General features: G+C 34.3%; 1 protein-coding gene across 1 annotated transcript in view; it reads left to right on the top strand.

Moving 5' to 3' along the window:
- Positions 1-13,710, top strand: part of BRIP1 (BRCA1 interacting helicase 1) — a 186,060-nt gene that overhangs the window by 77,437 nt on the left and 94,913 nt on the right. Inside the window, exon 14 of the mRNA XM_041726192.1 lies at positions 4,072-4,233. Within this exon, the coding sequence (XP_041582126.1) occupies positions 4,072-4,233 (162 nt within the window). The remainder of the gene's footprint in view (positions 1-4,071; positions 4,234-13,710) is intronic.

Genomic DNA, 13,710 nt, shown 5'->3' with positions numbered 1-13,710 from the left:
AGAAAACTGAAAGTACCTGAAATACTAACAGATCCTGCTAGAAAATTCAACAGTTTAGCTTTAGAATAAAAGGAAAATCTGCCAGCTATTTGGTAGTGTCAACAAAAGGAAATACTGATTTGTTTAGCTCAATGAGTAAAAATATACACTTTAGATGCTAAAATTATATTGCAGTTTCTTAACTTAAATATGTTTTAGGTTTTTAAAAATAATTAAAAAGAAAGCAAAAATTTTAATGTCTTCACATGGTTCCTATTGCATAATTATTTGTTCATGTGCTTCTCTTTTCCAACAGACAGTGGTATATCCTTATTCTTTTTATGTCCCCATTCTTCCACTGTACTTTGATACCTGGTATTAGTGTTCAGCATATGTTGAATATCTGAAACGAACTAAAAGTACTCTTATGAGTCCTATAACTTAAGATTTTAATGTTTTTATACCAATACCACATAAATATTATTTAATTTCCTAGGAATATTTGTTTTTTTTTTTTCCCTAGGAATATTTGAATTGTCATTTGTCAATCTACCTTCTGCTACTTTTTTATGACGTAATTTAAACCAGCTAGCTACATACTTGGCATCACCTGTGTGCCTAACACAATGCTAGTTCTTTATAAAGGTGTTTTTTTTTTTTTTTCCTTTAAAAAATGAAAGACAGGGAGAAGGAGAGAGCAAGCATGATTGGGGGAAGAGCAGAGGGAGAGGGACAAACTGACTCCCTGCTGAACACTGAGCTTGATGTGGGGCTTGATTCTAGGACCTTGAGTTCATGGACCGGAGCTGAAGTTAGATGCCCAACTGACTGAGCCACCCAGGCACCCCATACAGCTGTTGTTTTCAACCAAAGTGTATTTGTGGGGACATTTTTGGTTTTCACAATCACTTGGGAGGAACTACTCATATTTAGTAGGTAGAGGCCTTGAACATTAAGCTCCTATGTAACTAAGAATTGTGCTTTCTATAATGCCAGAATGCTCCTGTTTAGAGACATTGCTATAAATAGTAGTGAGGTAAAAAGATATGTTGCACAGTTTTTTAAAGTCTTTGTTTAAATTCCAGTTAGTTAATGCAGTGTCATATTAGTTTCAGGTGTACAGTTTAGTGGTTCAGCACTTGCATACAACACCCAGTGCTATCATGTTCCATAGTTTTAAGTTTCCTTTTTTTAGAGGTTCAAAAATATAGGAAGTTATTAATAAATTTAACATGTTTTCTCATAAGAATGTTGTTATAGATTCTATGTTCTCACTCTAGTATACAAAAGCCCATTTAACCTGTAATGTCAGTGGATTATAATAGTAAAAATGCTAATTGTTCAGTTGAATTCTATTATATTTCCCCCAATTTTTAAAAATTTATTTAATATGGTGAAGTGTTTTATTACCTTTTTAACATCTGTAGCCATGTTTTTCTTATTCCTATCTGATATTGCCAATTTGTATTCTCTGCATCTATGGTTTTGGTTTTTTAATCAGTGTCAGTGTAAGTCTATCACTTCAATAATCTTTTTAAAGAGTAAACTCTTGCCTTTTTTGAGTATTTTTGTTATATAAAAGTATTTTTATTTTTGTTATAAAAATATTTTTATTTTTATTTTCTTTAGAGAGGGAGGGGAGTAGAGCAGAGGGAGAAGAGAGAGAATCTCAAGCAGGACCCACACTCAGTGCAGAGCCAGACGTGGGGCTCTCTCTTACAACTCTGAGATCATGACCTGAACTGAAATCAAGAGTCAGATACTTAACTGAGCCACCCAAGCACCCCTCATTTTTATTTTATTTTATTTATTTATTTTTCCTCATTTTTATTTTAATAAAAATAATGAAACATGTACAACATAAAATTTACCATCTTAACCAGTCTTAAAGGTATAGTTCAATCCTATTAAGTATATTTCATTGTTGTACACCCACTTTCGAGAACTTTTTCAAATCTTGCAGAACTGAAATTCTTTTCCCATTGAATAAGTCTCCGTTTCCCCCTCTTCTCAGCCCTTGGTAACTATCATCTACTTTCTATTTTTATGAATTTGATACTCTATATACTTCATTTAAGTGGAACCACAGGCATTTTTATTTATGAGTAGCTTGTTTCATTTAGTATGATGTTTTCAGGGTCCATCCATGTTGTAACCTGAGTCAGAATTTCCTTCCTCTTAAGGGTGGATGATAATCCATTGTATGTATTTATGTACCACATTTTGGTTGTCCATTCATTTGGTGATGCCCCCAACTTCTTATCTTAAGCAATTATAAACTTAGGAAGGTACAAAAAATAGTATTAATATAGTGAACATCTTTATACCCTTCATTTAGATTCATCAGTTGTTAACATTTTGCAGGTGTATATGTGAGAGACAGAAGAGGAATATTGCAAATGTTAACAGTTACATCATACAGATATATATGTATAATGCACATTTTTTGGATAAACTATGAGAAAGTAATTTGCATACATCTTGACACTTTTCCCTTAATTAGTTTAGCATGTCTCTAAAGAACAATTACATAAGGGGCACTTGGGTGGCTCACCTTGGTTAACTCTTGATTTTGGCTCAGGTCATGATCTCAGGGTCATGAGATTGAGCCCCACGTAGGCCTCCACTCTTGGGATTGGATTCCTTCTTTCCTTCTCCCTCTGCCTGTCTCCCTCTTTCTTTTTTTTTTTACATTGTCTCCCTCTTTCAAATAAATAAAATATTTTTTAAAAAAGGATAAGAATGTAATCCTACATAACCACGATACCATGATCATATCCAAGAAATTCAGTATTGGTATATTAGTGTCTATATTTCTCCAGTTATTTCCAAAATGTCATTATACCTATTTATTCTTTTTTTTTTTTAATTTTTATTTATTTCTTTTTTTTTAATTTTTATTTATTTATGATAGTCACAGAGAGAGAGAGAGAGAGGCAGAGACACAGGCAGAGGGAGAAGCAGGCACCATGCACCGGGAGCCCGACGTGGGATTCGATCCCGGGTCTCCAGGATCGCGCCCTGGGCCAAAGGCAGGCGCCCAACCGCTGCGCCACCCAGGGATCCCATACCTATTTATTCTTGATCTAGGATCCAATCAAGAATTATATATTGCACTTTTATATATCTAGTCTTTAATACTGTTTTTTGCCCTTTTTTTTCTTTTTTTGGTCTTTCATGACATTTTTTATAGAATTTAAGTCAGCGTTTATCTTGAGGAATGTTTTATGGTCTGGATTTTATCTGATTGTTTCCTCTTGATAAGATTCATGTTAAACAGTTTGGTAACAATACTGTATAGGTAATATTCTTACTTCTTATTGCCTCATGTCAGGAAACACTTAATATCAGTTTGTCTTTACTAGTTAATTTACTTAAAAGTTGATGAAACCAACTGGTGTCCATCAGCTATCATCTTGCAAAATGTACCTCGATCTCCTGCATCATTTGAAAATATAGGACTATTATATTCTTAACAATCTGAGGTCTTTCTTCTCTTTAGATTACAAATAAAGTTTTTTCTGTCTCTTAGTCAAGTATACTAAAGTTAGATCTGTATAAATGTAGAGGAAATAACTGTAAAATTGGTGGGTCTGATTTTTTTTTTAGGATTGTAGATCTTTGAGCCTCAGTGAATTTGTAAATTTGTTAAGTATATTCATGTTGAATATACTTAGCTCTTGTCATAGTTGAGTCTTAGAGACTTATCTACAGCAGATCATACAAGCCTTCATTTCTAAGAGTTTGGAGTCACTTCTAATTTACTCATTTCATTTGTTCACATCCCACAAAATTTTGCTACTGTGTTTAGTTTTGCAAAGCTGTTGAGGAAATAGGTAGGTAAAACTCTTTATGGTTTTATCATAAGTTGTCAGTGGTAAAATTAAAAGTAAAATTTAAAGTTAAATTTTTATAAATTAGATTTATATATAATTAATGATAATAGAGAAACACCAACAGTTTAAAAATAAATTTCCTCTAAACGTGTTGCTTGATCTTTTCTTGACATACATAACTAAATGCTCTCAACTAAATGCTAATTTGCCTGCCCTGGTGTAGGCATGACTCTAATATAACATATTTATATTCTAGGTTTGGGTGGGCACCATTGGGTCAGGCCCCAAGGGTCGGAATCTCTGTGCTACCTTCCAGCACACAGAAACATTTGAATTCCAGGATGAAGTGGGAGCACTTTTGTTATCTGTGTGTCAGACTGTGAGCCAAGGAATTTTGTGTTTCTTGCCATCTTACAAGGTACGGGAATATTTATTGTTTCTTTTGCCTTTAAAAAAAAAATCACGTGGGATTACCGTGATAAACTTCCAGAGTTCAGAAGCAACAAAAGAATTATGCCTTCCTAAGCATCATACATTGTTTTACTTATTTATTGTTTAAGATATTGGTTGTTCTGTTTTACTTGAAACTCTAAGAGACTAAAAGTCTTCAAGTGGTGTTAGTTATATAGGATTGTTTATGTGTATGTTATTTTTATTCTTAGGGACAACTGGATTTTTTCACAGTTGAAGGAAAAAAGTGCATTCTTTACTTTCATAAATTATACTTCTGAATGTTTCATTAATCTGAATCTAAAGTCAGACTTCCTTTGTTACTTATCTTTTTTACTTCATGTACTTGGCTAGATATTTTTCTTCTTTAACCTCTCTGGTTTTTAATAATATTTTCTTGTGTAAAATTGAGTTATATGGTATATGTTAGTCCTAATATTCAAAGCATTAAAACTACATATAATTCCTGAGAGTAAAATCATACTTTATCAAAATCCAAGCTAAATTCCAATGTAGAAAAGTGGTATTCCCCTTTCTTTTCTCATAGGAAATTATATATGTAAGCATAGTAGCATACATAAGTAATATATTTGAGTGGCAATACTGATAACTTTTTGGCTCTCCTATTTTCTTTTCATTTATATACATACTGCTATGTCTGAATGTGACCTCCAGAATTTCATATGTTGAAATCCTAACCCCTAAAGATGGTGATAGTAGGAATGGGGTCTTTGGGAGGCGCTTAAGTCATGAGGTTAGAATTCCTATGAATAGGATTAGTGTTTGTAAAAGAGGACCTGAGAGAAACCTTGCCCCTTCTCCCATGTGAGGACAGAGAAAAAAGATGCCAACTATGAACCAGAAAGAGGGTCCTCACCAAATGTGACCATGCCGGTGCCTTGATCTTGGATTTTCCAGCCTCCCGGACTGTACTCAATAAATTTCTTATGTTTAAAAGCTATCCAACTTGAGGTATTTTGTTATAGCAGCCTGAAGGGGACACATACTTTGTTAGCCAGGGACAGTAAATTAGTCGTCCTGTAGGTAAATTGAAGGAATTGCTTTCAGAAGAAATTTAAACAGGCTTTTTTTTTTTTCAAGAACATCTAAAAAAAAAAATGGACATAAACATCTTAAAAATTCTTAATAGAAAGCAATACTTATCCCAGAGTCTGAAAATTTACACCAAACAGGTATGTTAAGGAAAACTAATAATTAAAATTAGAGCTAAAGAAAAGTAAAATCTCAATCACAATCCCAGAAGTGAGCTGGAAATGCCCAGTTATGTAAATGAACAATTTCATATTCTGCTAGGTTTCAAATACATGGTAAGAATGATTCTTTATATGCCAGGAAGCAGTTTGGTATGGATTTTTTTGTTTCTGTTTTTTGTATATAGAGAGGAAAACCAAATCTAATATAAAGTTATTAAAATAGACGATAATATAATTGTCATTGAAAAAGTTACAGTGAAAAAGAAAACAGACTATTTGTTGAACAATGAACCATATTGTCTGGTTTTCAAATAACATAATTTTTGTTAGCCAGTCTCAGTAGTTTAAAAATATATTCTATGGGCAGCCCTGGTGGCTCAGCGGTTTAGCGCCACCTTCCGCCCACGGCGTGATCCTGGAGACCCGTGATCGAGTCCCACGTCGGGCTCCCTGCATGGTGTCTGCTCCTCCCTCTGCCTGTATCTCTGCCTCTCTCTCTGTGTCTGTCATGAATAAATAAATAAAATCTTTAAAAATAATAATAATAATAAATAAAAATATATTCTAAATTCTTAGTATATTTACTTGCTAGAAGAAAAGTAACTACTCTAAATATAAATGGAATGTTACCTCCTAAATTTAATTTTTGGAATAGATTTAGCACAATATTTCTTTTTTTTGAGCACAGTATTTTTATAGTTACTGAAGTTGATGATTGATTATTGTGTAACTACAGAGACTAACATTTAAATATACTTTTTAGCAGTTTTATAAATTGGTATAACGAATGGATTATTTTTCTGCTTCTACCTTTCAACTAAAAAAGAATGGGAAGATACAGAATATAAGCTTTCAAAAGTATTTTGTTTCTGTTTTAGTTTATTTCTTTTATTAAATAGTGGAATTGATAGTTCCAGGGGTTTTGCTTCTTTATTTTCTTATTGTCTATACTATATTTATCTTTTTCATTGATTTGTATAGACTCTTAATAGATTGCATGGATATTAATTCTCTATAGAACATGTCAAAAAAGTTTCCCAGTTTTTCATTTTTGAAATATTGCAATTTCTTTTTTTAAGCTTTAAAAATTAATTTGTTATCAAAGTAATTCTTATACATAATTAATAAAAAATGATGATAATAAAAAACAACCTCACTTTTCAGTTCTGTACCTCCGAGGTTTCTCAAATCTCTGATCTATTCCTCTGATATTTATTGCTATTTCTTTTTTTAAAATTATGAAACATGCATAACATAAAATGTATCATTTTAAGTGTAGTTACACCATTTTACATTTTTAAGTGTAGTTTAATGCCATTAAATATATTTGCAATTTGTGCAATGATAAACACTGTCCATTTCTACAAATTTTGCATCATCTCAAACAAATTCTCTATGAAATAGTAGCTCCCCCGAGTCCCTAGCTGCAGTCTCTCGTGATCTCTATTCTATCTACTCTGTTAAGAATTTGTCTCTTCTAGGTACTTCATATAAATAGAATCATACAAATTTGTCCTTTTGTATCTGGCTTATTTCTCTTAATGTTTTTAAGGTTCGTCCATGTCGTACCATGTATCAATTTTATTTTTTATAGCTGAATAATCCATTTTATGTATGAGCCACATTTTGTTTATCCATTATCTATCAGTGGTCACTTGAGTTGTTTCCACCTTTTGGCTGTTGTAATGCTGCTGTGAACATTGGTATACAGATACCTGTTTGAGCCCTTGCTTTCAATTCTTTGGGATATATCTAGAGATGGTATTGCTATATTGTATTATAATTCTGTATAACTCTGAGGAACCAACATGCTGTTTTCCACACCAGCTGTACAGTTTTAGCTGTAGAAAACAGCATTGAGCAATGCCAGGGTGGCTCAGTGGACAAGCGTCTGCCTTTGGCTCAGGGTGTGATCCTGGGGTCTTAGCATCGGATCCCGCATAGGGCTCCCTGTGGGGAGCTTGCTTCTCCCTCTGCCTGTGTCTCTACCTCCCTCTCTGTATCTCTCATGAGTAAATAAAAAAAAAAATCTTTAGAAAACAGCACTGCATAAAGATTTCCATTTTTCTACATCTTTGCCAACCTTTGTTATTTTCTGGTTTTTGGATAATAGCCATCTTAATGGATATGAAGTGGTATCTCCTTGTGGTTTTGATTTGCATCTCCCTAATGACTAGTGGTGTTTTTTGTGCTTATTTGCCATTTGTCTATCTTTGGAGAAATGTCTATTCAAGTCCTTTCCTCATATTTGAATCAGGTTTTTGTCATTTTTATTGTTAAGTTATAGGAGTTTTAAAATATATTCTAGATATTAATCCCTTGTCAGATATATGCTTTATAAATATTATCTCCCATTCTTTGAGTTGTCTTTTCACTCTGTGAGTGTTCTTTGATGCGTAAAAGTTTTAGACTGAAATTTTTTTTAATAAATCAATTTTTATTGGTGTTCAATTTACCAACATACAGAATAACACCCAGTGCTCATCCCGTCAAGTGTCCCCCTCAGTGCTCGTCACCCATTCACCCCCACCCCCTGCCCTCCTCCCCTTCCACCACCCCTAGTTCATTTCCCAGAGTTAGGAGTCTTTATGTTCTGTCTCCCTTCCTGATATTTCCCACACATTTCTTCTCCCTTCCCTTATATTCCCTTTCACTATTATTTATATTCCCCAAATGAATGAGAACATACACTGTTTGTCCTTCTCCGATTGACTTACTTCACTCAGCATAATACCCTCCAGTTCCATCCACGTAGAAGCAAATGGTGGGTATTTGTCGTTTCTAATGGCTGAGTAATATTCCATTGTATACATAAACCACATCCTCTTTATCCATTCATCTTTCGATGGACACCGAGGCTCCTTCCACAGTTTGGCTATTGTGGACATTGCTGCTAGAAACATCGGGGTGCAGGTGTCCCGGCGTTTCATTGAATCTGAATCTTTGGGGTAAATCCCCAACAGTGCAATTGCTGGGTCGTAGGGCAGGTTTATTTTTAACTCTTTGAGGAACCTCCACACAGTTTTCCAGAGTGACTGCACCAGTTCACATTCCCACCAACCGTGTAAGAGGGTTCCCTTTTCTCTGCATCCTCTCCAACATTTGTTGTTTCCTGCCTTGTTAATTTTCCCCATTCTCACTGGTGTGAGGTGGTATCTCATTGTGGTTTTGATTTGTATTTCCCTGATGGCAAGTGATGCAGAGCATTTTCTCATGTGCATGTTGGCCATGCAGAGCATTTTCTCATGTGCATGTTGGCCATGTCCATGTCTTCCTCTGTGAGATTTCTCTTCATGTCTTTTGCCCATTTCATGATTGGATTGTTTGTTTCTTTGGTGTTGAGTTTAATAAGTTCTTTATAGATTTTGGAAACTAGCCCTTTATCTGATATGTCATTTGCAAATATCTTCTCCCATTCTGTAGGTTGTCTTTTAGTTTTGTTGACTGTATCCTTTGCTGTGCAAAAGCTTCTTATCTTGATGAAGTCCCAATAGTTCATTTTTGCTTTTGTTTCTCTTGCCTTCCTGGATGTATCTTGTAAGAAGTTATTGTGGCCAAGTTCAAAAAGGGAGTTGCCTGTGTTCTCCTCTAGGATTTTGATGGAATCTTGTCTCACATTTAGATCTCTCATCCATTTTGAGTTTATCTTTGTGTATGGTGAAAGAGAGTAGTCTAGTTTCATTCTTCTGCATGTGGATGTCCAATTTTCCCAACACCATTTATTGAAGAGACTGTCTTCCAATGGATAATCTTTCCTCCTTTATCAAATATTAGTTGACCATAAAGTTCAGGGTCCACTTATGGGTTCTCTTTTCTGTTCCATTGATCTATGTGTCTGTTTTTGTGCCAGTACCACACTGTCTTGATGACCACAGCTTTGTAGTACAACCTGAAATCTGGCATTGTTATGCCCCCAGCTATGGTTTCTTTTTTAAAATTCCCCTGGCTATTTGGGGTCTTTTCTGATTCCACACAAATCTTAAAATAATTTGTTCTAACTCTCTGAAGAAAGTCCATGGTATTTTGATAGGGATTGCATCAAACGGGTAAAGTGCCCTGGGTAACATTGACATTTTCACAATATTAATTCTGCCAATCCATGAGCATGGAATACTTTTCCATCTCTTTGTGTCTTCCTCAATTTCTTTCAGAAGTGTTCTATAGTTTTTAGGGTATAGATCGTTTACCTCTTTGGTTAGGTTTATTCCTAGGTATCTTATGCTTTTGGGTGCAATTGTAAATGGGATTGACTCCTTAATTTCTCTTTCTTCAGTCTCATTGTTAGTGTATAGAAATGCCATTGATTTCTGGGCATTGATTTTGTATCCTGCCACACTATCAAATTGCTGTATGAGTTCTAGCAATCTTGGAGTGGAGGCTTTTGGGTTTTCTATGTAGAGTATCATGTCATCGGCGAAGAGGGAGAGTTTGACTCTTCTTTGCCAATTTGAATGCCTTTAATGTCTTTTTGTTGTCTGATTGGTGAGGCTAGGACTTCCAATACTATGTTGAATAGCAGTGGTGAGAGTGGACATCCCTTAGACTGAAATTTTGATCAAGTTAATTGTCAGGGCACCTGGGTGGCTCAGTGGTTGAGCATCTTCTCAGGGCATGATCCCAGGGTCCTGGGAATGAGCCCCACATCAGGCTCCCCATGGGGAGCCTACTTCTCCCTCTGCCTATATCTCTACCTCTCTCTGTGTCTCTCATAAATAAAAATTCTTTTTAAAAAAATTTGTCTATTTTTTCTTTTGTTACCTCTACTTTTGGTGTCATGACCAAGAAATTATTGCTAAATCTAATGTCATGAAGATTTCCCCCTATGTTTTCTCTAGGGGTTTAATAGTTTAGCTGTTAAATTTAAATCTTTTAGGTTTTTGAGATAATTTTTTAAAGATATTATTTATTTTAGAGAGTAGGAGAGAGCAGGGAGAGGAGCAGAGAGAGCGTCACTAGCAGACTTTGTGCTGAGCTGGACACAGGGCTTGATCCCATGACCTTGAGATCATGACCTGGGCTGAAATCAAGAGCTGGATGCTCACCCAACAGAGACACCCAGGCACCTCAAGATAATTTTTGCCTATAGTGTAAGGTATGGGCCCACTTTTTTTTTTTTTTTTTTGCATATGGATACCAAATTTTCCCAGCATCATTTGTTGAGAAGATTCTCTTCATTGAGTGCTATTGGTACCCTTGTTGAAAACCCATTAACCACATATGCAAGGACTTGCAAGTGGACTTCCTGTTCTGTTTCCTTGGTCTATAAATCTATCCTTATGCCATTACTGTTTCAATTACTCCAGCTTTACATTAAGTTTTAAAGTTAGCAAGTGTAGATCCTCTAATTTTTTTTTTTTCAAGATTGCGTTATCTATTTGGAGTTTCAGGATTCCTTATGCATTTTCGGATGGAGTTTTTCTTTTTCTGCAAAAGAACGATGTTGGGATTTTGATAGGGATTGCATTGAATCTATATTTTGTTTTGGTAGTATTACTAATAATATTAACTCTTCCAATCAATGAACATGGGATGTCTTTCCATTTATTTATGTCTTCTTTAATTGTTTTCAGCAATGTTTAGTAGTTTCAGTGTACAATTCTTTAACCTTCTTGGTTAAATTTATTTCTAAGTATTTTTTCATGTGGTTGCAAATGGATTGTTTTCTTAACTTCCTTTTCCAATTGCTCATTGATGCTGTATGGAAAGGGACTAATTTTTCTGTATTGATTTTGTATCCTGCAACTTTTCTGAATCTGTTTGCTTTCTATTTGGTCTGTGTGTGTGGGGGAGGGTGGAATCTTTTGCTCTCTATTTATAAGATCACATCTACAAACAGATCATTTTAGTTTTTCCTTTCTAGTTTGGATGTCTTTTATTTCCTTTTCTTGCCTGATTATTCTGGCTAGAACTGTAGTATGTTGAATAGAAGTGGTATAAACTGACATCTCTGACTTGTTCCATTGAGTGTGATGTTACCTGTGGATATTTCATATATTGCTTTACTATGTTTTTTGTTTGTTTGTTTGTTTTGCTTTTTTTTTTTTTTTTTGCTTTACTATGTTGAAGAAATTACCTTCAACTCCTAGTTTATTGACTATTTTTGTTTGATACTTTTTTGAATCAATTGAAAATCATGTGGTTTCTTGTCCTTCATTCTATTAATGCTGTGTATTACATTGATTGATTTTCATATATTGAACCACTCTTTTTTAATTTTGGGAATAATCCCCCGTGGTCATGGTTTATAATCCTTTTAGTATGCTGCTGAATTTGTTTTGCTTATATTTGTTGAAGATTCTTGGATCAATATGTGTAAGAGATATTGTCTCTAGTTTCTTTTGCTTCCATCTTTGTCTTTGCTCTCAGGATACTAGACTCATAGAACAAGTTAACAAATATTCTCTACTCTTCAGTTTTTTGGAAGAGTTTGAGTAGGAGTGGTGTTAATTTGTCTTTAAATGATTTGTAAAATTTGCCAGTGATGTCACTGGGCTCAGAGATTTTCTATGTTGGAAGGCTTTTGATTCAATCTCCTTACGAACTTTAAGTCTATTCACATTTTCTATTTCTTCATGATTCAGTATTTGTAAGTTGTATGTTTCTTTAAATTTGCCCTTTTTATCTAGGTTATCGAGTTTGGTGGCATACAATTGTTTATAATATTTTTCATAATCCTTATTTCTGTATAATTGGTAGTGACGTCTCTTTCTTTTGTGTTTAGTAATTTGAGTCTCCCTCACACATACCCAAAGTCAAAGTAGCCCAACGTTTCTTAATTTTATTAATTTTTTCAAATAACCAACTTTGGTTTTACTGATTTCCTCTACTCTTTTCTAGTCTCTATGTATTCTTTTTTTTTTTTAAGGATTTTAAAAGAGGCAGAGAGAGAGAAGCAGGCTCTATGCAGGGATCCTGATGTGGGACTCGATCTGGGTCTCCAGGATCATGCCCTGGGCTGAAGGTGGCGCTAAACCACTGAGCCACCCGGGTTGCCCACATTTGTGAGTTTTCTAGTTTTCTTTCTTTTATTGATTTCTAGTTTTATTCTATTGTGATAAGAAAAGATATTTTATATGATTACAGTCTTTTTAAATCTAGTAAGTCTTGTGTTGTGCACTTACGTGGTGTCTTTGGGAGAATGTTCTGTGTCCATTTTGGAATGTGTATTCTCTGTTGTGATTGAAATTCTGTGCATGCCTGTTAGATTCAACTAGATTATAGTGCTGTTCCAATTCTTTATTTCCATTCTTAGCTCTATCCAATTCCTATTCATTATTGAAAATGGGCTTTTGATGTCTCCAATATTATATACTTGTCAGTTTCTTTTTTAAAATTATTTTTTAAAGATTTTATTTATTTATTCATGAAAGAGAGAGAGAAGCAGCAACATAGGCAGAGGGAGAAGCAGGCTCCCTGTAGGATACTGGTGCTGACTTGATCCCCGGATCCCGGAGTCATACCCTGAGCCAAAGGCAGACACTCAGTGGCTCAGCCACCCAGACATCCGTAATTGTCAGTTTCTCCCTTCAATTCTGCCATCGTTTGCCTAATAAATTTTGGGATTACAATTTTGGTGCATATGTTTATAATTGTTATGTATGTTTTTCATGAAATGACCTTTTTATCATCAATATATAGTATCCTTTGACCCTTGTAATAGTTTTTGACTGAAAGTCTATTTTGTCTGATATTAGTTATGGCACCCTACCATTTGTGTGGAATAGCATTTCCATCCTTTCACTTTCAACCTTAATGTCTTTAGATCTAAAATGAATCTCTTATAGTCAATATATAGTTGGACCATCTTTTTAAATCTATTCTGCCATTTATTTATTTATTTTCTGTATGTTTTAAACTTTCATGTTCCACAATTCTCCATCACCACCCTCTTTATTGTTCAGTTGATTTTTTGTAGCTATACATTTTGCTTTATTTTGTGTATATTTATAGATACTTTCTTTTTGCTCACTATGGGGATTACTTATTAGCATCCTAAAGTTGTGAGAGTCTGATTAGAATTGATAACAATTGAACTTCATTTATGTACAAAACCTCACATTTAAACAGTTCCATCTCTTCTTTGTGTTATTGGTATCATGGATTACTTCTTTATACATGTGTGTCCAACAAAGATTTATAATAATTTTTTATGCATTTGCCTTTTAAATCCTTTAGAAAATTAACATAGAGTTACAAACCAAAATTATAACAATAATGGCTTTATCTTTTTT

This window comes from Vulpes lagopus, chromosome 12 (assembly GCF_018345385.1).
Source record: "Vulpes lagopus strain Blue_001 chromosome 12, ASM1834538v1, whole genome shotgun sequence".
Classification (NCBI taxonomy): domain Eukaryota; kingdom Metazoa; phylum Chordata; class Mammalia; order Carnivora; family Canidae; genus Vulpes; species Vulpes lagopus.
This window is presented reverse-complemented; position numbering and strand designations above follow the sequence as displayed.